At 51.9% G+C, this 22,119-nt stretch overlaps 2 protein-coding genes across 3 annotated transcripts; both read left to right on the top strand.

The window, feature by feature from the left end:
- Positions 1-497: 497 nt before the first annotated feature.
- On the top strand, positions 498-16,125 carry LOC107322603 (myosin-7-like). Its single transcript, XM_085522411.1, has 40 exons — positions 498-635; positions 2,215-2,261; positions 2,874-3,053; positions 3,609-3,752; positions 4,393-4,549; positions 4,656-4,683; positions 4,772-4,880; positions 4,964-5,056; positions 5,143-5,206; positions 5,292-5,390; positions 5,506-5,609; positions 5,918-6,056; positions 6,150-6,418; positions 6,846-7,016; positions 7,140-7,449; positions 7,546-7,619; positions 7,736-7,823; positions 7,906-8,023; positions 8,105-8,228; positions 8,580-8,716; positions 8,821-8,947; positions 9,064-9,192; positions 9,272-9,514; positions 10,025-10,201; positions 10,286-10,431; positions 10,528-10,618; positions 10,912-11,301; positions 11,408-11,534; positions 11,637-11,755; positions 11,998-12,194; positions 12,274-12,457; positions 12,555-12,720; positions 12,801-12,925; positions 13,016-13,324; positions 14,001-14,204; positions 14,370-14,495; positions 14,637-14,912; positions 15,362-15,457; positions 15,783-15,917; positions 16,009-16,125. Exons 3-40 carry the CDS (start codon positions 2,874-2,876, stop codon positions 16,027-16,029), a joined length of 5,796 nt encoding a protein of 1,931 aa, XP_085378537.1. The 5' UTR covers positions 498-635; positions 2,215-2,261; the 3' UTR covers positions 16,030-16,125.
- Positions 16,126-17,118: 993 nt separating this feature from the next.
- CDCA8 (cell division cycle associated 8) lies at positions 17,119-21,594 on the top strand. Of its 2 annotated transcripts, none has more exons than XM_032448421.2 (10): positions 17,119-17,251; positions 17,414-17,542; positions 17,812-17,846; positions 18,703-18,778; positions 19,086-19,222; positions 19,896-19,975; positions 20,222-20,323; positions 20,468-20,594; positions 21,013-21,099; positions 21,423-21,594. In XM_032448421.2, exons 1-10 carry the CDS (start codon positions 17,170-17,172, stop codon positions 21,465-21,467), a joined length of 900 nt encoding a protein of 299 aa, XP_032304312.2. In that variant the 5' UTR covers positions 17,119-17,169; the 3' UTR covers positions 21,468-21,594. The 2 variants fall into 2 exon arrangements, with proteins under 2 accessions (XP_032304312.2, XP_015736278.2); XM_015880792.3 differs by having other exon boundaries at positions 20,225-20,323.
- The last annotated feature ends 525 nt before the right edge of the window (positions 21,595-22,119 follow it).

Raw genomic sequence — 22,119 nt, forward strand, 5'->3', positions numbered from 1 at the left:
CTTCTGGTAACTTAGTGGTGTCCTGCTAGTATTAATTGTGTCCTACTGGTGACTTACAGCTGTCACTGGTGCCTTACAGTTTTAATAGTGCCTTAGTGGAGACCAAACAGCCCCATCAATACTTCATTGGTGTCCTGGACATTTTTCCTTTGGGATCTTCAGTGTGAGGCCCTGGGAGGCAGCTGTGGGGCTGAGCAGTCTGGGAGACACCGGGGACCATGAGTTGACCATGAGCTCTTTACTATGAGGCGTGGATGGACAGAATGACGCTGAGATGGCTGCAAGGATGATGGGACTGAAGGAGAGAGAAGATGGATGGGTGGGAAAGAGTAGATGGAGGATCGCTGGGTGGATAGAAAAAGCCTGGGTGGATGTCTGTGTGTCTGGATGGATGTTTGACCAGTGGATGGATGGATGACAAGACAGCTGCCAAGATGGCCACTGCCTCCCCCCGCAGGAAGAGCAGCCAACTCCAACATGGACAAGTTCCACAAGGCGCAGCACGAGCTGGATGAGGCAGAGGAACGTGCCGACATCGCCCAAACCCGGAGCTCTGACCAATACCTTTTGTATCCCCAGAGTCCCCTGCTGTTGGTCAATAAATGTCTCCAAGCAGCAGCAGCTACTTGTGTGGGGTAAAGCACGGTGTGGGGCAGGGCTTGGTATGGGGCAGGGTTTTTGTGGTGCTACCCCACGGCGCAGTGGGGTTGTGGCAGGAGCTGCAGGGGATGGTGGTCAAGAGCACAAGATCGTCACCCAGACTGTCCTGCGGTGCCTTTTGAGCTGCCTTCTGTGAACCTCAACCCCACCGGCTGTGTAGCACTGTGGGGCACTACAGGGCATTGTGCATCCCTATAGGTTTCTCTGTGTCCCTATTGGTCCCCTGTGGGTCTCTATGGGGTCTTTTTGAGTCTCTATGGGTCTTTTGGGTCCCCAGCCCCCACTGGCCACCACAGTGGCCCCATCCCCAGGAATTTGTCACTTGCGAAGGACAAAGAGGGGACAAAGAGGCGGAGGTGGGGCTGGGAGATAAGGAGGCCAGAAATAGCCCCATCCCTGCCCCCCTGTCAGCAGTGAGAGGTGGCAGCCATGGTGTGTCCCATAGAGATCCACAGGGACCCTTAGAACCCCATCGCTCCCCATAGAGCTCTATAGAGTCCCATACACACCCAGAACAAGAGCTGAGGCAGAGCCTGTGGGGCAGAGATTGCTCCCTGTGTCTCTTGTAGGGTTTGCATCAGGTTCTATGGGGCAAGGCCTGTGGGTCTGGGCTTTGGGCACAGGATGGGAATAGTGGGGCAGAGCCTATGGGGCAGATAATGTTCTATGGAGCAGTGCTTATAGGTAGAGCAGAAACTTGTGGGGCAGGGTTTATAGGGCAAATCTGTGGGGCACAGTGTGGGAACTATGGGGCAGAGCTTAAGGGTCTGCTAAGGGATCTATGGGGCAGAATGGGATTGTCAGGGCACAACGGGAACTGGGGGGCAGAGGGTGTTCTGCAGAGAAGAATGGGATCTATAGGGCAAAGGGGGTTCTACGTGAGAGAAGGAGAGTTGTGGGGCAGAGGGAGTTCTATGGGATAGAATGGAAACTATTGGGCAGAGTGTGTTCTGTGGAATGGAGCATGGGCTCCCTATGGGCTCTGTTGTGCGATATGGGGCAGGCTCCCCCCCCTTCCTGTGCCCTCCTCCCCTCCCCCTCTTCCAGGAATTTTTTAGGGGAGACAGAAGGGGGCGGGGTGGGGCGGGGGGAAAGCACATAAAAGCCGTGGGGCAGCAGCAGGATTGGTGTGGGGCAGACAGAGGTTGGGAGATGGGGAGGGATGGGGAGCACATTGGGATCTACGGGCAGCGGGGAGATATGTGGGATATGGGGATATGGGGAGCTGTGGGTCACATATGGGGCTATGAGGTGCCCCATAGGGATGTGGAGCTCTATGGGCCAAGGATATGAGGGATGTGGGGTTATGGGCTACAAGGTGTGTGGGAACCTATGGATAGTGGAATATGGAAGGATGTGGGAATCCATGGGATAAGGGGATATGGGGATCTATGGGGCAGGGAGATGTGGGAGGATGTGAAAATCTGGGGGAGGGAGATATGGGTATCTATGGGGCAGGGGGATGTGGGAGGATGTGGAAATCTACGGGGCGGGGGGGTGTGGGGTTATATGGGGTGCAGGGGGTAGCTGTGGGTAACAGCCTTTCTCCCCCAGCGCTTCAGATCTGTTCCTGTTTCCTGTGCTAGAGCCAGAGACTGAAGGTACAGGGCTGATGTGTGGCACAGGGACACAATGGGGCATGAGCCGCTATGTGGGCATGGGGACATTATGAAGCAGGGGAGCACTTTGGGGCAGGACAAGGCTCTATGGGGTGGTACGGATGCTGTGGAGCAGAGGGGAGATGTTGGGAAGGGGGGAGGCATCACTTTCCTATGGGGCACTGTGCATTGCTGTGGAGCTCACAAATTGCTATGGGGTGCTGCTCTTTCAGTGTGGCTCATATGTGTCTATGAGGCCTCGCCCATCACTATGTGTCTCATGGATGACTATGGGGCCCATACATTTCTGTGGGGCACTATGCATGTCTATGGGGCTCATACATTGTTGTGGGGCACTGTGGATTGCTGTGGGGTCCTTGCATTTCTATTGGGCTCATGCATGTCTGTGGGTCACAGCTTATTTCTATGGGTCTTACAAATATCTATGGGACAGTCTGTCTGTGGGGAGCTCATGCATGTCTGTGAGGCACTCCGATCTCTGCGGGGCCCATGCATTTCTATGGAGCCCATGTATCCCTATGGGTCACTGCATCACTGTGACAATGTCACCATGATACTGTCACTGTGATGGCATCACTGTCACGATACCGACAGATGGAGGCATTGCTGGGTGCTGCTGCCCCCTTCCTGCGTGCCCCCGAGGGGCCCCATTCAGCCCCACCAGGTGACACTCGAGGGCTCTGCTTCGTGCCCCACCCCCAGCTTGAGTTTGTTCGAGCCCGCATCACTGCCCGGGCAGGGAATGGGGTCACCGTCACCACGGAGACAGGGGAGGTGAGAGATGAGGTTGGGGGGGGCGGGGTTGAGGGGCTTCAGGAGGTGGGCTCAGTGGGGATCAGTGGAGCTGGACAGTGGGATCAGTGCCGGTTGATTCAGTGTGGTCAATGGGGTCAGTGGGGTGGGGTCAATGGAGGTGAGTCAGTGAGGGTCAGTGGGATTCAGTGGGGTGGAGTTGGGTGGGGTGGGGTCAGTGAGAATCAGTGGTAGTGGTGTAAATGGAGTGGGTTCAATAGGGTGGGGCCTATTTGGGGGTGTTGGATGGGAAAGGGTTACTGTGGGGGTTTGGGGCAAAACAAAAAAAAAAAAAAGGATTTGGTGGGACTTGGGGTGATAAGAAGTAACCTGGGGGACATTTAAAATGGCAATCATGATGAAATGGAGTGAATAAAAACATGTAATTTTGGGGGATACCTTAGTGTGACAAAACTGAATTTGTGGTGATTTGGGGCTGAAAAGAGGGAATTTGGTGGGATCTGGGGTGGAAAAGTTAAACTTGGTATTCTAGGTTGAAAAAGTTGCATTTGGGGGATTCTTGGGATCTCTCTGCAGACCCTGACGGTGCCTGAAGCTGATGTGCACCCCCAAAACCCCCCAAAATTTGACCGCATTGAGGACATGGCCATGCTGACGTTCCTCCACGAGCCTGCCGTCCTCTACAACCTCAAGGAGCGCTATGCTTCCTGGATGATCTATGTGAGCCTTCACAGCAGCCCCTGCAGCAGATCCACAGCCAAAGGGGTGACCCCATAGGCTATTGAGCAGTCCCAAATCTATAAGGTGGTCCTACAGCCTATAAAGATGCAGGAGCACTGTAGTTTTTCCATGAAGAGCTGGGTGGTCACCTTGTGCCCATATGATCTGAGGCAACTAGTATGTGGTAGTTTTTCTCCACAGTTCTTTGGTCACCTAGAAGTGGGATGTTCCATCTCCAGTCCCATTGGGCTGCCTACAATAGGCACATCCCATCTCAAACACTTTGGACCACCTAGAACTAGTCCCATTGGGACACCTAGAACTATGATTTTCAGATCCCATTGAGCCACCTAGAACTGAGACAGCCCATTTACAGACTATTTGGGATACCTAGAACCAAGATCGTAAGGCCACCTAGAACTGGGATGTCCCATTTCAAGACCTGTTTGAATACCCAGAACTGTGATTTCCAGATCCCACTGAGCCACCTAGAACAGGGGTGTCCCATATTTATTCCCCTTGTGGCAACTAAATGGAAATTTCAAGACTGTGATGTCCCATCTCCAAACCCACTGAGTCACCATAAACCCCTTCTAGCGGGATGACATTTCATGATCCTGTCCTGTGTCCCCTTCTCCAGACCTACTCAGGGCTCTTTTGTGTCACCGTCAACCCATACAAGTGGCTTCCGGTCTACAATGCTGAGGTGGTGGCTGCCTACCGTGGCAAGAAACGGACTGAGGTCCCACCCCATATCTTCTCCATCTCAGATAATGCATACCAGAACATGCTGACGGGTAGGGACCTCCAACTTGAAAATTTCATCACCAAAAAATGGACCCAGAGCTAAAGCCTGGTCTTTATGTTAGTGGGACTACCATCTCTTGTGTCTTCTCCCTGCAGATCGTGAGAATCAGTCCATCCTCATCACGTAAGTCCCAGTCCCATGGTCCTGGAGGGGTGGGAGGGCAGCGCTGCACTATAGTGCCCCACGTCTCACCACTGTCCCATGGCTTCAGTGGAGAATCCGGAGCGGGGAAGACTGTTAACACCAAGAGGGTTATCCAATACTTTGCCAGCATTGCTGCCATTGGTGACCGCAAAAAGGAGGTGGCAAATAGCAGCAAGGTGAGTCCTCTGGCCATATTCTCTTAGCATCCCACACTTGTGGATCTGCTTGTTCCCTTCCACTGATCTCCACTGACCACCAGGGAACACTGGAGGATCAAATCATCCAGGCCAACCCTGCCTTGGAAGCCTTTGGCAACGCCAAAACTGTCCGCAATGACAACTCGTCGCGATTTGTGAGTGGTGGGAATGTTGGGTGGGATCTTTAAGACAGGGTTGGGGATCCATGGAGCAGAGAAGTCTCACACTGCTGTTCTCATAGGGGAAGTTCATCCGGATCCACTTTGGGGCTACTGGGAAGTTGGCATCAGCCGATATAGAGACCTGTGAGAGCCATCATACCAACCCTCCATCCATCTTACCCATCTTCTCATCCCATCCACCTCAAAACCTTCTCTTCATCCTCCCCAGACCTCCTGGAGAAGTCCCGAGTCATCTTCCAGCTGAAGGCTGAGCGGAACTACCACATCTTCTACCAGATCCTCTCCAACAAGAAGCCTGAGCTTCTGGGTGAGTTGGGTCTTCTTCCATCCTCTCTTTTTCACTCATTTTTTTTTCTGGCAAGTGAGGGCCATTTAGATTATTTTGTGTCTTTTTCCCTCTTTCTTGCTCCACCACTGAGCAGAGATGCTGCTCATCACCAACAACCCTTATGACTACAGTTACGTCTCCCAAGGAGAGGTGACAGTGGCCTCCATCGATGACTCGGAAGAGCTGTTGGCAACTGATGTAAGCAGATGGAGGAGTCCTCAGGTGGCAGAGACCATGGGTGGATGAATCAATGGATGAGTGATTAAATCGTCAGATGGAAGAAACCATGTGTTGTTGGGCCCTGAAATGGATGAATGATTCTTTAGATGGATGGTTGGATCTTTAGATGGATGAGTGCATGGATGGATGAGTCTGTGGTGGATGGATGAGTCTTTTGATGGATGAATGACATTCTAGATGGTTAAGCAGGTCATGGGTGAATAGGGTGAATAGCAGGTGCTGGGGAAATATCAGGCCCACCCTGAGCCCCTCTGTTCACCCTACAGAGTGCTTTCGATGTCCTGGGCTTCACTGCTGAGGAGAAAGCTGGTGTCTACAAGCTGACAGGCGCCATCATGCACTTTGGCAATATGAAGTTCAAACAGAAGCAACGGGAGGAGCAGGCGGAACCAGACGGCACCGAAGGTTCATGGGATGACATATTTTGGGGTCCCCCAGCTCCCTCCAAGATGTGGAGGAGGTGGGACCTGATCATGTTCTTTTGTCCTTGATGGGAAGATGCCGACAAGTCGGCTTACCTGATGGGGCTAAACTCAGCTGACCTCCTCAAGGGGCTGTGCCATCCCCGAGTGAAGGTGGGCAATGAATACGTCACCAAGGGACAGAGCGTCCAGCAGGTCTACTACTCCATTGGGGCTCTGGCCAAGGCTGTCTACGAGAAAATGTTCAACTGGATGGTGGTCAGGATCAACAACTCTCTGGAGACCAAACAGCCTCGTCAATACTTCATCGGTGTTCTGGATATCGCTGGCTTTGAGATCTTTGATGTGAGGCTGTGGGAGAGCACCATGGGTGCTTTTTGGTGTTGGGTTGATGCAGCTGGGCATTGAATGGATGTCCTTAAGAGTAATGTTGAACTCCAGTGGGAATGCGGTGCTGCTGGATGCTGTGTTTACCCCACTGAGTGGTGAATTGACCTTCCCACTGGGCTTTACATTGACAAAGTCAGGTTTCCTGATGACTTTGTTGGATCTCCGGTTCATTCTATTGATACTGTGGGGTGTTATGTTAACTGTAAAAGTCTGTAGTTAACTCCATTAATCCTACTGGGCATTTCATTAACCCCCTTGGGTTTTCTGATGACCCCACTGTGTTTTCAGTTGACTCTGTTGACTCCATTCAGCCTTACGTTGACCCACTGGGTCACACGTTGGGTGTTACATTGACCACATTGACTGTTTTTTCTCTCCCCAGTTCAACAGCTTTGAGCAGCTCTGCATCAACTTCACCAATGAGAAGCTGCAGCAGTTCTTCAATCACCACATGTTTGTGTTGGAGCAGGAAGAGTACAAGAAGGAGGGAATTGAGTGGGAATTCATTGATTTTGGCATGGACCTCCAGGCCTGCATTGATCTCATTGAGAAGGTACTGCCTCCCCCAGGGCATTTTGGGGTGTTCTTCCACTTGGAGCTTGCCAGGGACCCCAAAAATGATCATTTGGGTGGTGGTCGGTGTATTCCACGGCCAACGAGGTTCTCTCCTCAACAGCCCATGGGGATCATGTCCATCCTGGAGGAGGAGTGCATGTTCCCCAAAGCTTCAGACATGACCTTCAAGGCCAAACTGTTTGACAACCACTTGGGCAAATCGGCCAATTTTGGGAAGCCCCGGAATGTCAAAGGGAAATCAGAAGCCCACTTCTCACTCATCCACTACGCGGGCACAGTGGATTACAATATCATTGGTTGGCTGGAGAAGAACAAGGATCCCCTCAATGAGACAGTGGTGGGGCTCTACCAGAAGTCAGCCCTCAAGCTATTGGCCAGTCTCTTCTCCAACTACGCTGGGGCAGATGCTGGTAAGAGGATGGATGGAGATGGTTGGATGATGGATGAGGAAGATCTACCCCCAGCAGTTCTCTCCTTGCTTACCTTAACCCTCCTCCTTTCCCCAGGTGGTGACAGTGGAAAGGGGAAAGGAGCCAAGAAGAAAGGTTCCTCCTTCCAGACTGTCTCAGCCCTGCACCGTGTGAGTGCCTCATGGAAAGGAAAGGCTGTGGGACAGAGGGAGGACTACCTCACTCCATGGACTTCTTGCTCCTCCCCTCTGGCCCATTAGTTTCAGCCTTCTCTGTCTTCCTCCAGGAAAACCTCAACAAGCTGATGGCCAACCTCAAGACAACCCATCCCCACTTTGTCCGCTGCCTCATCCCTAATGAGAGGAAGGAGCCGGGTGAGGGAGTGGAGATTAGAGTGGTTGTGGCAGTGGGTATGGCTAAAGGCTGACTCCACTCTTTTTACCCTCTACCTGACAGGTGTGATGGACAACTCCCTGGTGATGCACCAGCTCCGCTGCAACGGGGTGCTGGAGGGCATCCGCATCTGCCGCAAGGGTTTTCCCAATCGCATCCTCTATGGGGACTTCCGCCAACGGTGGGGATAGCATGACGGGTGTTGGGGATGTGGGGATGGGCTTTGAGTTCACTTTGTGTCATCTCTTCCTGCTCTACCTAGGTACCGCATCCTGAACCCCACAGCCATCCCTGAGGGGCAGTTCATTGACAGTCGCAAGGGTGCTGAGAAGCTTCTGGGATCCCTTGACATTGACCACAACCAGTACAAATTTGGGCATACCAAGGTGAAGTACATCCATATGTCAAATCATCGGTCTGTCCATCTGGCCACCAACACTTCTATCCATCCAATCCAAACCCATATCCAACTCTTTCATCCAACCCTTCCATCCAATCCAGTGTCCAGTCCTTCAATTCAATTCAATCCAATCTCCAACTCTTCCTTCTAACCCAACACAACCATTGACACTTCCATCCAACTCATCTAATATTCCTTCCATTCAGCCCATCCTCCAACCCTTCCAGGCAGCTCTCCCATCCTATTCAATCTCCAGCCCTTCCATCCAACCCAATCCCACCCATCCAACCTTTCTCCTGCTCCATACTCTTTTCAATCACTTCCTTTCTCTTCCAAGGTCTTCTTCAAGGCTGGGCTGCTGGGGCTGTTGGAGGAGATGCGGGATGAGCGCCTCTCCCTCATCATCACCCGCATCCAAGCTCAAGCCCGAGGCCAGCTCATGCGCATTGAGTTCAAGAAGATCCTGGAGCGCAGGTGAGATGGGGATAGGTCCTTCTACCAGGGATGGAGCTCTCATGTGACTGAGCTCTACTACACAGGGCTTGGGTGGTGGCTTCATCTGAGTGTCCCCATCATAGGGATGCACTCTTGGTAATCCAGTGGAACATCCGGGCCTTCATGGGGGTGAAGAACTGGCCCTGGATGAAGCTCTACTTCAAGATCAAGCCCCTGCTGAAGAGCGCTGAGACTGAGAAGGAGATGCAGGTGTGAGGACATCACAAAACCATCATGGTGTGGGCCACCAAGGACATTGTTAGGGTGGGGATAATGAGTGGTGGAACCATTTGCTATTGCTATTGGTCTTCTGTGTCCTGATGCAGACGATGAAGGAGGAATTTGGGCATCTGAAGGAAGCCTTGGAGAAGTCAGAGGCACGTCGGAAGGAGCTAGAGGAGAAGATGGTTTCCATGCTGCAGGAGAAGAATGACCTCCAGTTGCAAGTGCAGGCTGTGCGTGATGGAGATGTCCCAACCCCACAGACTCCCTTCTCCCTTCCTTCCTGTTCCCACCAATGTGTCCCCTTCATAGGAACAAGACAATCTTGCTGATGCTGAGGAGCGCTGTGATCAGCTGATCAAGAACAAGATCCAGCTAGAGGCCAAAGTGAAGGAGATGACTGAGAGGTTAGAGGAAGAAGAGGAGATGAATGCCGAGCTGACAGCCAAGAAGAGGAAGCTGGAGGATGAATGTTCAGAGCTTAAGAAGGACATTGATGACCTGGAGCTGTCTTTGGCCAAAGTGGAGAAGGAGAAACATGCCACAGAGAACAAGGTGAAGTGGTTGGGGTGAGAAGACCCAAGGATGGTTGAGTTGGGTTGGTAAGTCCCAAGGTATTCCAGTTAGGTTGGATTGAGATGACCCAAAATTAGTTGGATTGGGTTGAGAATACACAAGGAGAGTGGTGTTGAATTGAGAAGACCTAGAGGTTGTTGAGTTGTGATGAGAAGACCTAAGGGTAGTTTGATTGGTTTGAGAAGATTGAAGGGTGGCTGGGTTGGGTTGAGAATTCCTAAAAGTTGTTGTGTTGAGAAACTACAAAAGGTGTTTGGATTGAGAAGACCCGAGGGTGACTGGGCTCGATTTGACCCAAAAATGTTTTGGTTGCATTGAAATGACATATAAGTTGATAGGTTTGGTTTGAGAAGAACCAAGGGTGATTGGCTGGATTCTCCTGTGTTACCTAAATAAGATTCAGCTTGACCATGAGTAACAGACAGTCTCTTCCTGTCTTTGCCTTACCTTTGGCATCAAGATGGAAGCCTGATGTTTCTCACCATGCAGGTCAAGAACCTCACAGAGGAGATGGCTGGGCTTGATGAGAACATCACCAAGCTGACCAAAGAGAAGAAAACCCTGCAGGAGTCTCACCAGCAAGCCCTGGATGACCTGCAGGCTGAGGAAGACAAGGTCAACACTTTGGCAAAGGCCAAAGTGAAGCTGGAACAGCAAGCAGATGATGTGAGACCTGTTTCTCCTGTGGGCAAACATCCTTCTAGGGTAGGTTTTTTTGTCAGCTAATGGAGGTTTCTGCACTGTTTGCAGCTGGAGAGCTCACTGGAACAGGAGAAAAAGATACGGATGGACCTGGAACGAGCCAAGAGGAAGCTGGAAGGTGACTTGAAGCTAGCTCAGGAGAGTGTTATGGACCTGGAGAATGACAAGCAGCAGTTGGAGGAGAGGCTGAAAAAGTAGCAAACTGCCCACCACCTCTTCCAACCCTTTGTCCCGTAATCCTGCTCTTTTCTGAGAACCTGAAACTATGATTGGTATTTCTTCTCTTCCAGGAAAGACTTTGAACTCAACACGCTTAATGCTCGAATTGAGGATGAGCAAGCGATTGCTGCCCAGCTCCAGAAGAAACTGAAAGAGCTTCAGGTCAGGCAGAGGTGGAGTTGAGAGTCTCCACTTGGTTGTGTTGATCTCTGTTAGGTTGGGTTGCATTGGTTTGGGTAGAGGTGTCTCCATTTGGGTGGATTGGGTTGAAGAATTTCCATTGAGTTAGGTTGAGTTCAGGTGGATGAAGTTGGGTTGGGTTCAAGACTCTCCATCAGATTGGATTTGAAGAATATGCAACTGGTTGAGATGGGTTGAAGAGTCTCCAGCTGGCTGAGTGGAAGAGTTGGGCCAAGGGAAGCCACTGCGATGTTCTACCTGTCCATGGGCTACAGGCACGAATTGAGGAGCTGGAGGAGGAACTAGAGGCAGAGCGAACGGGTCGGGCTAAGGTGGAGAAGCTGCGCTCAGAGCTGTTGCAGGAACTGGAGGAGACCAGTGAGCGGCTGGAGGAGGCAGGTGGTGCCACTTCGGTGCAGCTTGAGCTTAACAAGAAGCGGGAAGCTGAATTCCAGAAGCTGCGGAGGGACCTGGAAGAGGCCACATTGCAGCACGAGGCCACAGCTGCCGCACTGCGCAAGAAACATGCTGACAGTGTGGCAGAGCTGAGTGAACAGCTTGACAACATGCAGCGTGTAAAACAGAAGCTGGAGAAGGAGAAGAGTGAGCTAAAGCTGGAGCTGGATGATGTCAGCTCCAACATGGAGCAGCTCATCAAGGCCAAGGTAGGAGACTGGGGCCTCAACTGCAGAGGTCAAGATGAGGCTAGATGGGACAGTTCTTCCATACTTCCCATGTTCCCTTGCATCTTTCTTCTCTTCCTTCCTCTAGGCCAACCTGGAGAAGATGTGCCGCTCCACAGAAGACCAGATGAATGAGCACCGCAACAAGCTGGAGGAGTCTCAGCGCACTGTCACTGACCTCAGCACACAGCGAGCCAAGCTCCAGACAGAGAACAGTGAGTGCCTCACTCACATCTCACACAGCTGCTGGCCTTTGGGACTGTGGGTTGGCTCTTGGGTTCTCTTCAGCAATGATCACCCCTCTTTGTGTCCCTTAGGCGAGCTCTCGAGGCAGCTGGAGGAGAAGGAAGCTTTCATCAACCAGCTAATGCGAGGGAAACTTACCTACACTCAGCAGCTGGAGGACCTCAAGAGACAGCTGGAGGAGGAGGCCAAGGTATGGCCTTGTTGGAGAGGTTGGTAGGGCTGGAGGTTTAGAGTGTGAGACGCCAAGACATTAAGAGTGAGGTAGGAATGGGATGGAGGAGCTCAGTTGAGTTGGTTGAAGTCAAGGAGGTTGAGTTAGGTTGGGTTGAGTTTGTTCGGGTTGAGTTGGTCTAAGGAATACCTGAGGAATACTGAGTTGGAGGACCTCAAGTGGTCCCCAGTTAACACAGCTCCATCTTCTCCTTGCCTCAGGCCAAAAATGCATTGGCCCATGCCCTCCAATCAGCTCAACATGATTGTGACCTGCTGCGGGAGCAGTACGAGGAGGAGATGGAGGCCAAGGCCGAGCTCCAGCGCGCTCTCTCCAAAGCCAACTCCGAGGTGGCCCAGTGGAGGACCAAGTACGAGACAGATGCCATCCAACGCACTGAGGAGCTGGAGGAGGCCAAGTGAGTCATCTTCCATGGATGGAGGCTCTTCAAGGAGTCCAGAAAGGATATATGTGAGTTCTGTCTGTCCATCTGGTAGGAAGAAGCTGGCACAACGGCTTCAGGAAGCTGAGGAGGCTGTGGAGGCAGTCAATGCCAAGTGTTCCTCCTTGGAGAAGACGAAGCACCGGCTGCAGAATGAGATTGAGGACTTGATGGCGGATGTAGAGAGGTCAAATGCAGCGGCTGCTGCTCTAGACAAGAAGCAGAGAAACTTTGACAAGGTCAGAATGCGTATGAAAGAATATGGTAAGGGTTAGGAGGAGAAGGTTCTCCACGGAGGAAGAGGTTATAAGCAGTGTCCTGCTGGTGTCCCCATAGATCTTGTCAGAATGGAAGCAGAAGTTTGAGGAGTCACAAACTGAGCTGGAGGCATCACAGAAGGAGGCTAGGTCCCTCAGCACTGAGCTCTTCAAGTTGAAGAATGCCTACGAGGAATCACTGGAGCACCTGGAGACCTTCAAGAGGGAGAATAAGAACCTCCAAGGTGAGACCATGGCCTCCACCTGGCCACTCCAATGTCATCCATCTATTTCTATGTGATCTGATGGATTGTCATCCATGCAGAGGAGATCTCGGACCTCACAGAGCAACTGGGAGCAAGCCAAAAATCCATCCATGAGCTGGAGAAGGTCCGGAAGCAACTGGATGCCGAGAAGCTAGAGCTGCAAGCAGCACTGGAGGAGGCAGAGGTGAGCCAAGCTCTATCCCCACCTGTCCCCATATATCTCCATGTGTCCTGGTGTCCTCTGTGGCCAATAGTGTTTTCCTGTCCTCCCTAGGCATCTCTTGAACATGAGGAGGGGAAGATCCTGAGGGCCCAGCTAGAGTTTAATCAAGTGAAGGCTGAGTATGAGCGCAAGCTTGCTGAGAAGGATGAGGAGATGGAGCAATCCAAGCGCAACCATCTGCGGGTGGTGGACTCACTGCAGACTTCACTGGATGCTGAGACACGAAGCCGAAATGAAGCTCTGAGGCTGAAGAAGAAGATGGAGGGTGACCTCAATGAGATGGAAATCCAGCTGAGCCACGCCAACCGTACAGCAGCTGAAGCCCAGAAGCAAGTCAAGGCACTGCAGGGCTATCTCAAGGTACCCATTGGACTGCTGACCCATCAGGAATTAATGGGCCAAGTTGGCCATTTGGACATTAGGTGGCACAAGTTTGCTATTGGGTGGCCGTATGATGGGTTTTAGGTTGCCATTGGGTGACCATCAGCTGTCTGATGGGTGGCCATTGAGTGGCCAGTGCATGCCTGTTGGATATTTACTGGCTGATGGATGGCCACTGGGTAGCTATTGGCTGTCCATTGGGTGGAAACTAAGATGCCATTGGGTAACCACTAAGTGGCTTTTGAGTGGTTGTTGGCTTATCACTGGGTTGCTGATGGATGGGCATTTGCTAGCTGATGGACAGCCAATGGCTGAATTTAGCTTGCTGCTGGGTGGTCATTGGGAAGCCCAGTGTGGCTGCTGGATGCCTGTTGAGTGCCTGTTGGGTAGCCATTGATTGCCTGTTGGGTAGCTGTTGAGTAGCTATCTGGTGACCCTTGGGTAGCCATGAGAGGCCACTGTATGCTTGTTTGGTGGCCACTGAGTGCCAACCTGGTATCTATTGTGGGGTCAGTGGGTGATCACTGCATGGCAATTGGGCGGCCACTGAGTGATCCTTAGGTGGCCACTGGGTGGCACAAGATGGCTGTTGGGTGCTTACTCACCCCATTTCCCACCTCCCTGCTCATGCTCCTCCCACCACATTGCCTTGCAGGACACCCAATTACAGCTGGATGATGCTGTGCGAGCTAATGAGGACCTGAAAGAAAACATTGCCATTGTGGAGCGGAGGAACAACCTCCTCCAGTCAGAGCTGGAGGAGCTGCGGGCTATGGTGGAGCAGAGTGAGCGGGCTCGCAAATTGGCTGAGCAGGAACTGACTGAGGCCAGTGAGCGGGTCCAGCTGCTCCACTCCCAGGTGAGGACACTTTCATGAAGACTCAGCCTTGCATCTCCTAAAATATCCCACTGGGGAGGGGTAAGAGATAGAGCATTAAGACATAGAACATTCCACTGGAGGGCAGAAGGACCTAGAAAGTCCCATTGGAGGACAGCAGGTGACTGCCATGCTCCTCTCTTCCAGAACACCAGCCTCATCAACCAGAAGAAAAAGATGGAGGCTGACATCTCCCAGCTGCAGACAGAGGTGGAAGAAGCCATCCAGGAGTGCCGGAATGCTGAGGAGAAAGCCAAGAAGGCCATCACTGATGTGAGTGACATGGTGAACTTGGCTGAGGGACCAAGGACACCCTCAATCATTCTCCTACCAATGGGATCAGTGGACCAATGGGACTCCCTACATTCCTTCATCTCTCCATGTCCTCCTTGGTGTCTCATCTTCCTTGCCTAGGCGGCCATGATGGCAGAAGAATTGAAGAAGGAGCAGGACACAAGTGCCCACCTGGAACGGATGAAGAAGAACATGGAGCAGACTGTCAAGGACCTCCAGCTGAGGCTGGATGAGGCTGAGCAGCTGGCCCTGAAGGGAGGCAAGAAACAGCTGCAGAAGTTGGAGGCTCGAGTGCGGGAGCTGGAGAATGAGCTGGAGGCCGAGCAGAAGCACAATGCTGAGAGCATCAAGGGACTCCGCAAGTCAGAGCGGCGTGTCAAGGAGCTCAGCTACCAGGTGGGACATCACAGCAGAGCTGGTGGCCATAAAGGCAGGGATGATCTGGAGTGTAACCCACTCTGTGTTCACACAGATTTTGCATAACCTGGAATGTGGCTTAACTGTTGGCTTTAGGGAAATGAGTGCCCTACAGCACTGTTGACCTGATAGCAATGGGGACGAGTGACCTAGGACATGGTTCACCTGTTATGTGGAGGGACAGGGATGACCTAAAGCATAGACCTCGTGGTCACAGGGACATGGGTGACTGAGAACACTGTGGCCAGTGGACACTGACAACCATGGCCATCTGCTGCCTCTACATCCAAGCTTGTAGGGAAGACACACCCCTCCTAAGAACACCTCTAAATAATCTCCACTTCTAATTGCCATCATGGTTACCTAAAGCATGGAGATCTATGCCAGGATATGGGGCCTGGACCTGTCTCCCACCTTGGTGTTCCCAGACAGAGGAAGACCGCAAGAACATGGTGAGGCTACAGGACCTGGTGGACAAGCTGCAGCTGAAGGTGAAGGCCTATAAGAGGCAGGCAGAGGAAGCGGTGAGTTCAGTGGGGAGGAAGAGGAAAGTGGGAGGGAGAAATTGTGAAAAACTGAGAAATAGATGGAGAAATTGGAAAAAATAGAAAAAATGGTTGAGGAATGTGGAACTGGCTGGAGAAAAGGTTGGAGAAAGGGATGAATGGACAGATGTATGACAGATGTATGAAGGAGAGAGAAGATGGATGGGTGGGAAAGAGTAGATGGAGGATCGCTGGGTAGATAGAAAAAGCCTGGGTGGATGTCTGGGTGTCTGGATGGATGTTTGACCAGTGCATGGATGGATGACAAGACAGCTGCCAAGATGGCCACTGCCTCCCCCCGCAGGAAGAGCAGGCCAACTCCAACCTGGCCAAGTTCCGCAAGGCACAGCACGAGCTGGATGAGGCAGAGGAACGTGCCGACATCGCTGAGTCCCAGGTTAACAAGCTGCGGGCACGGAGCCGTGACATCAGCAACAAGGTGGGTTCCTGCCCCACATCCCTGCCACAGCTTCACCCTGTATCTGCCCCTCATGTGCCTCATCACCTCCCTCCATCTTCTCTTCCAATAGAAAGGACTCAATGAGGAATGAAAGCTCCAGATGCTCTGCATTCCAGCCCCAACCTCTGATGAATTCCCTTTGGATGTTGCAACTCTCCTTTCAGCCAATAAAAATTGTTGAGCAGCAGCAGCTGCGTGTGTGGGGCAGGGCTTAGTAGTAGTGCAGTGGGGGTGGTGGGGGAGCCATGGGAGATGGAGGGTGGCCAAGAGTGTGAGCTGGCCACTCAGACAAAGGCTATCCCACAGTGCTGTGAATCTTCACCCATGATGCATGAACGTCAGCACAACTGGCTGTGTGACACTATGGGTTGTTACAGGGCAGCATGTTTCCCTATGCACCTCTATGGGTCCTGCAGGTCCTTGTGTGATGTGTCATTATTGTTCCCATATGGTTCCCTGTTCCCTTTGGTTCCCTGTGGAGCTCTATGGCTCCCTGCGGTTTTTATGTGGCTCTAAGTTCTCCCTTCAGTTTAACTCATTCCTTCCTCTCTCCCTTTGGACAACTTCCATTAACATTCAGCTGAGAATGGTTTAAGTTGCACCCACGCTGGCATCAAGACCAGCTGGGTGGTTGGTGACCCTGCTCACAGCAGGGGGTTGGAAGCGGATGATGGTTGTGGTCCCTTTCAACCTGGGCCTTTCTCTGGTTCCACGATTCTTAATGCCACCTCGCTCTGAAGGGGCTGCATTCAGACTGGAGCTTGTCCAGTCCCAATACTGGATACGCACCCCTTCAATACTATCACTGTAAGCCACGTTTATTCCTTCATCGTACCGGTGCGATGAAAGCAATCACGGCGCTCCGCAGCACAACGCGCGGTGCTTTTAATCCCGATCTGACATCTCTCATTTGTCTCCGAAAACTCCTCGCAGCCCCGGCCCGGCCCCGGGAGCCCCAAAACGGGCGGGTGCAGGCGCCGGTATAAACGCCCCGCGTTCCCCACGCGGCAGAGCAGCAGCACAACGGCCGCTCCGCTCCCTCCATCGCCGCCATGGCGCCCGCGGGCAGGGGCCCGTCGCCGCGCCGCGCGTCATCACACCGCGCCGGGTTCCGATTGGCTGCGCTGCCGCTCGCGGAGCTCTGATTGGACGGCAGGGGCGCGTCGGGCGGCGGTTGAACGCGGCGCGGGCGGGAGCGGGACTCGGTGAGTCGCGCCATTCCTCGTCCGTCATGGCTCCTGCCCGCAGGAAGGCGGCCGCGGCGGCGCGAGGCAGGAAGCTGAGCGCCTTCCTCAAGGACTTCGACCGGGAGGGTAGGACGCGGGGAGCAGGCCGCGGGACGGCGGGCTGCGGGAGGGAGGGAGGGAGGGAGGGCCCAGGCCCAGGCCCAGGCCCAGGCCCAGGCCCAGGCCCAGGCCCAGGCCGACGTCTGTGCTCGAGCCCGGGTCGCGTCCGACGCGTTGTCCGTCCCGCAGTGAAGAGCCGGATCGAGCAGCTGCGCACGAACGGGGAGCGCCTGGTGAAGGAGATGGAGAATCTGTACGACATGGAGCTCCTGCGGCTGCCCGTGGCGCTGCGCGAGATGAACTGGCTGCAGTTCTTCGGTACCGGGCGGGGCGGGGCGGAGCCGGGGCTGAGCAGCGCTGGGACGCGGGGCAACAGCGTCCGGCAGAACGCGGGCGGGTGCGCAGCGCCCAGTGTGCGGGGCCGCTCGTTCGCCGCCGGAACGGCCGCTGTGCGGGGCTGCCCGCTGTGCGCTGTGCGGGGCTGCCGGCTCCTGCGGCGTCACGGCGCCCCTGTGTGCGCTGCGGGGGCTGTCCCGGCTCGCTCCGCTGTGCCGCTTCCAAAGGAAATGTCTTCTTTCTAAATAAAGGAGGAAGCCAACGAGTCCTGGAGGAGGCGGTGATGGTACGTACCAGCACAGATAGGAAACTTCCCCGCGTGTTGCGTGTTCCTGTAGGAGACGAAGGATTTGTGCAGAAACATCCAGAAATTTTGAGTGGGAGAAAAGGAAATGTGTGGGAGGAGGGAAACTTGAAGACCTGTTTAAACAGCTCTCAGCCCATTGACAGATTTCCTGGGAATGCAGTGGAGGGAGTAAAAGCATCAGCACACTCAGGAGTGTAACTTGTGAGGCTTAAACCATGTCACGTTGTTTACAAACACCAGGCGGGTATCCCAGGTATCCCAGCTGTGCTTTTAGAGCTCTGGTATATGTGCACCCTCCAAGGGCATGCATGTTCTGGGCAGCCTCTGCCATTATGCCTCTCCCAGTCCTCTGCATTTTAACATTCTTCGTGGTCTTAAAGAAAAAAAAGAACTAAACACGATTTAGTCACTTTTGTTTGGCTGCTCCATCATCACACACGGAGATCACTTGCCTCATGCACCAGCCCTTCTCTCCTACTATCTGTAAGGTTGCTCTGCTTCCCTGGAGTCATACAGTGCCCTACGCTGTGGGGGTTTGCTCCTAGGTCTCTGGAAGAGCATGTGCCTTTCAGTAAGATAAAGCACTGCTGTGGTGGTTGAGCAGCAGGCAGTAGGTGAAGTGTGCTTGCAGCTGTCCAGCAGGGCATGCTGCCTCTGAAGGGCATCAAGATCTATTATGTCCAGAATAACTTGGAAGGACCTTGTTTGAGCACAACAGAAGAACGTGAAGATATTTTTGCTGTGAAATAGTTATAAAGATTTTGCCTGCAACTTTGACTTATTGCAAACTTACACTACTGATCATCCTGACAATATTATGGCTTCTTAATCCTAGGCAGACCGGGGAATAACAGAAATAAACAAAATAACAGCAGAATTTATCCAGACTCCTTTAAAACTCGTCGGGAAAGGTCAGTAGTTAACATTCTGTGAATACTGATTTGGTTCTTAGCTACAGCCTTCAAGATGTTTAAAGACAGGGGTGTAATTCTGCCTCTACTCCTGCGACCTGAAGTAGTTTTACTTGCTTTAATTAAAGCATTCTGAATAATTCATAGCTGTGTTCTCTTTACTGTTGTCATCAGAATTAAGATTTTAGAAGCAAACTGTTTTCAAAGAAGCTTGTACTATATTTCCTTACCTTAGCTAATGGTCAGTTATGTCGTGTTAGTTTTTTTTTTTCCCATCAACTTGAATAACGCTTTCTCCTCTTTGTAGAAAAATCTAAACAGGATATTGAAGCTACAGAAGAAGCAGCAGAGGCTCCTTTGCTTCCTCCAGCAAAGAAAGCGAAACATGATAGCCAGCTTCTCGTGGAGCAAGCAGCTGCAAGCACTAATCCAAGAAATGGAAAGGTAAGTAGCTGCTCTTTGTGATGGCTTTCGTTCCCAGGATGTAAACTATGTAGCGAGATGATGCTGATGCCTATGGTGGGACAGCTGTGCAGGATGCTGTGAGGGTGATTTTGAAAAAGCTGTTGATTCCTGATTGTTCTGGTGACGCTGCAAGCTGGCTTTCATTGGCAGGTAGTGCAGTTACTTGTAGCAAGCAAACTGACTGTGCTGCGAGTTACCTCTGCTCTTATTCCTTGTTGTACTTCTGCATGTGAGAGTCATCCTTCTCATCTGAGCAGGTGTATTCAGCATTGTTGTATGTAGGGAGTGATATTCCCTAGAGCAGAACAGTCTGGGCCACATTGAAAATATTTCACAATAATGCTTTTCAGTTTTCTAGTTTATGAATTTTGCTGTGGGCAATAATAAATATGTGAGCCATCCTGAGTCAGAGTAGAAGCTAACGTGGTCTGTTATCCTCCTGAAGTTCTAGAGCTGAACTTCAGGGAAAGGATGTGAGGATAATACTCGGATGGGAAAGTTCTCAAAAGTTTGTCCAGTGGCTTGTTTCAGACTCCTGTGCTGCAGGAAGGAGCCTGCTGAGCCAAGTGTTTCATATGGAAGCATTTGCTTGGTGCAGACTTGGCTGTCACAGGAGAAGGAAATGACTGATTTGGCAGCTAATGTGTTTCAGGTGAGGACATCCACTAAAAAAGCACCAGCATCCAGGAGCAGAAGACCTCCTTCAGCAAGAGTGAAACGCATGAGTAAAAGGTGAGTAAAGATGAGTAAAGTAAAGTGAGATGAGTTTCGTGGCAGGATTTCAGAAACAGAGAGTAATGGTGCAGTGCTAATGTAGCTGCTGAATGGGATGGCACGTGGCCTAGCATGCTGTGCTGTAGGGCGATCTGTGAGAACCTTGGGTTGTCTCATCTAAGTCTTTGGTACAACAGTGCTTACGTATCTCTTAAAATGATTCTTCTGAGAGCATGCCTCTACTTACATTTGCTTCCTTTTAAGCAGATCAAGCAAAAGCAGCTTTGTCACTCCAGCTACTGGCAGAAACCTTGATCTCTGTGCTCGAGGAGGCACCTCCGTCATCACACCCAGGTTTGATTCCAGGTTTGTATACTATTGCAATACTATTGCATTGCAGTTGTCTATGTGCAGAATATTTTCCAGCAGCACTTTGAACCTGCATTGGAAGACTTGGTCCAAGTGCTTTACGCAATTGTAGAAAAATTCCTTACCTGTTGCTTTTTCCAGAGTTTTCAAGACGCCGGGTTTGCGCACGCCCTCAGTAAATGAACGTGTTTACACCATCTCTGCTAATGGCAGCCCCCTTGCTAATGGCAATGATGTCTTCATTACTGTTCCTGTTGGAGGAGGGGAGGTAAAATCAAACTTGGGTCTGTAAAAATCCATGCAGCAAACAGAGAGCTCGTACCTTCTTGGGGGCCTTATCAGATTCAAGGGACTCCTCTTCATCTGTTCTTGGCCACTTACTTGTGCCACCACAGTTTATCAGGAGGTAAATGTTGCTTAAAAGGAACCTGAAGAAATTATTAGTCAGAAGTGGGAGCTGTTTGATCTGGTCTAAGCAGAATGCAGACTGTTGCTTTGCTGCTCTTTAAAATAATGCTGAAAGCACCTTCTGCTCATGGTACACCAAGGGCAGGTATGAGATGAGCTGGTCAAGCTGGATGTGGTTCTTGGCACATACATGGTCTCCTTGTGTGTGTGGAGTTCTATTTTAGCTGCTTCTAGCTGCTGCAGCTAAACAGCAGTTGGTGGTTTTTGGCTTCTTGCAGAGCATTTGTTTAACAGCAAGGGATCTGACCAAGAAGAATATTCTTCATCTCAATCCGGAGGCACGAGGCATTATGAACAAGCTGTCTGTAAGTCTGTTTCTTTCTTTTTTCTGTTTGAGACCTGAAGGTAATGCAGCATCGTTTCTGTCCTTACTTGTTGTCCTTAACTGTAGAGCTACTGAGCTGTAGCTGAAGCTTCCTATTTCAAGTCTTGTATCTTAGCTTCTGCCCCTGGTGAAGAAGAAGCATGAGCTGGGAAGGGAAAAAATGTCACATTTGTAGAAAAATAACTATTGTCAGCATTTTGAAAACCTCAATTGAAACCAAAGGTGTCTTCGGCTTCAGGTGGAAACTGGAAGCGGCTGTGGGTTATAATCTCTGGCTATTGATGAATTTCTCTTTCTTTCTAGGTTCGTCTCGCACAAGCTTGTAGCAGTGCAAAAACCCACAGGTGAAGGGCAGTGAATGTCAACACCTTTTGTAAACGTGGAGCTGCTATAGGCTACAAGTACAATTTATTTGGTGTCTTCTTACTCTGTGAGCATTCATTTAAACAAAATAAAATTAAAACCGAACAAAAAACCAGCAAAGCCATTAAAACCAGTGCTGTACAACTGGTAACACGGTGAATATTCCAGCGTCCTCTTCCGGCTGTCTGCGTGGTTCAGCTGACACGAATCACAGCTCACCATGTTCAAAGATATGCGAGGCTGAGCGAGGAGCAGCTGAGTAACGGTGGGGAGCGGGCACTCGGTGTGAGAGTGGGGGGAGCACGTTGAGAAGAAATGGAACGAGGTTTAATGGGGCCGAACGATGCGGAGCGGAGCGAGGACGGAGCGGGAGCCGCAACGGCCGAGGGAAGGCGCGAGTCCAACCAGCTCCGCGAGCGGCAGCGCAGCCAATCGGAGCTCGGCGCGGTGTGATGACGCACGGCGCGGCCATCGGCCCCTGCGCGCGGTGCCGTGGGGGCGATGGGGGGAGCGGAGCGGCCGCGGTGCCGGGTGGGCGGCGGGGGGTGAACGCTGGGACCGCGTGTGTGTGCGCTGTGCCCGAAGGGTCTGTTGTGCCCTCCGAACATAGGGCTGCGTGGGAACACAGCGCTCATGG

Source organism: Coturnix japonica, chromosome 22 (assembly GCF_054131305.1).
Source record: "Coturnix japonica strain WE chromosome 22, WE-NBRP24, whole genome shotgun sequence".
Taxonomy (NCBI): Eukaryota; Metazoa; Chordata; class Aves; order Galliformes; family Phasianidae; genus Coturnix; species Coturnix japonica.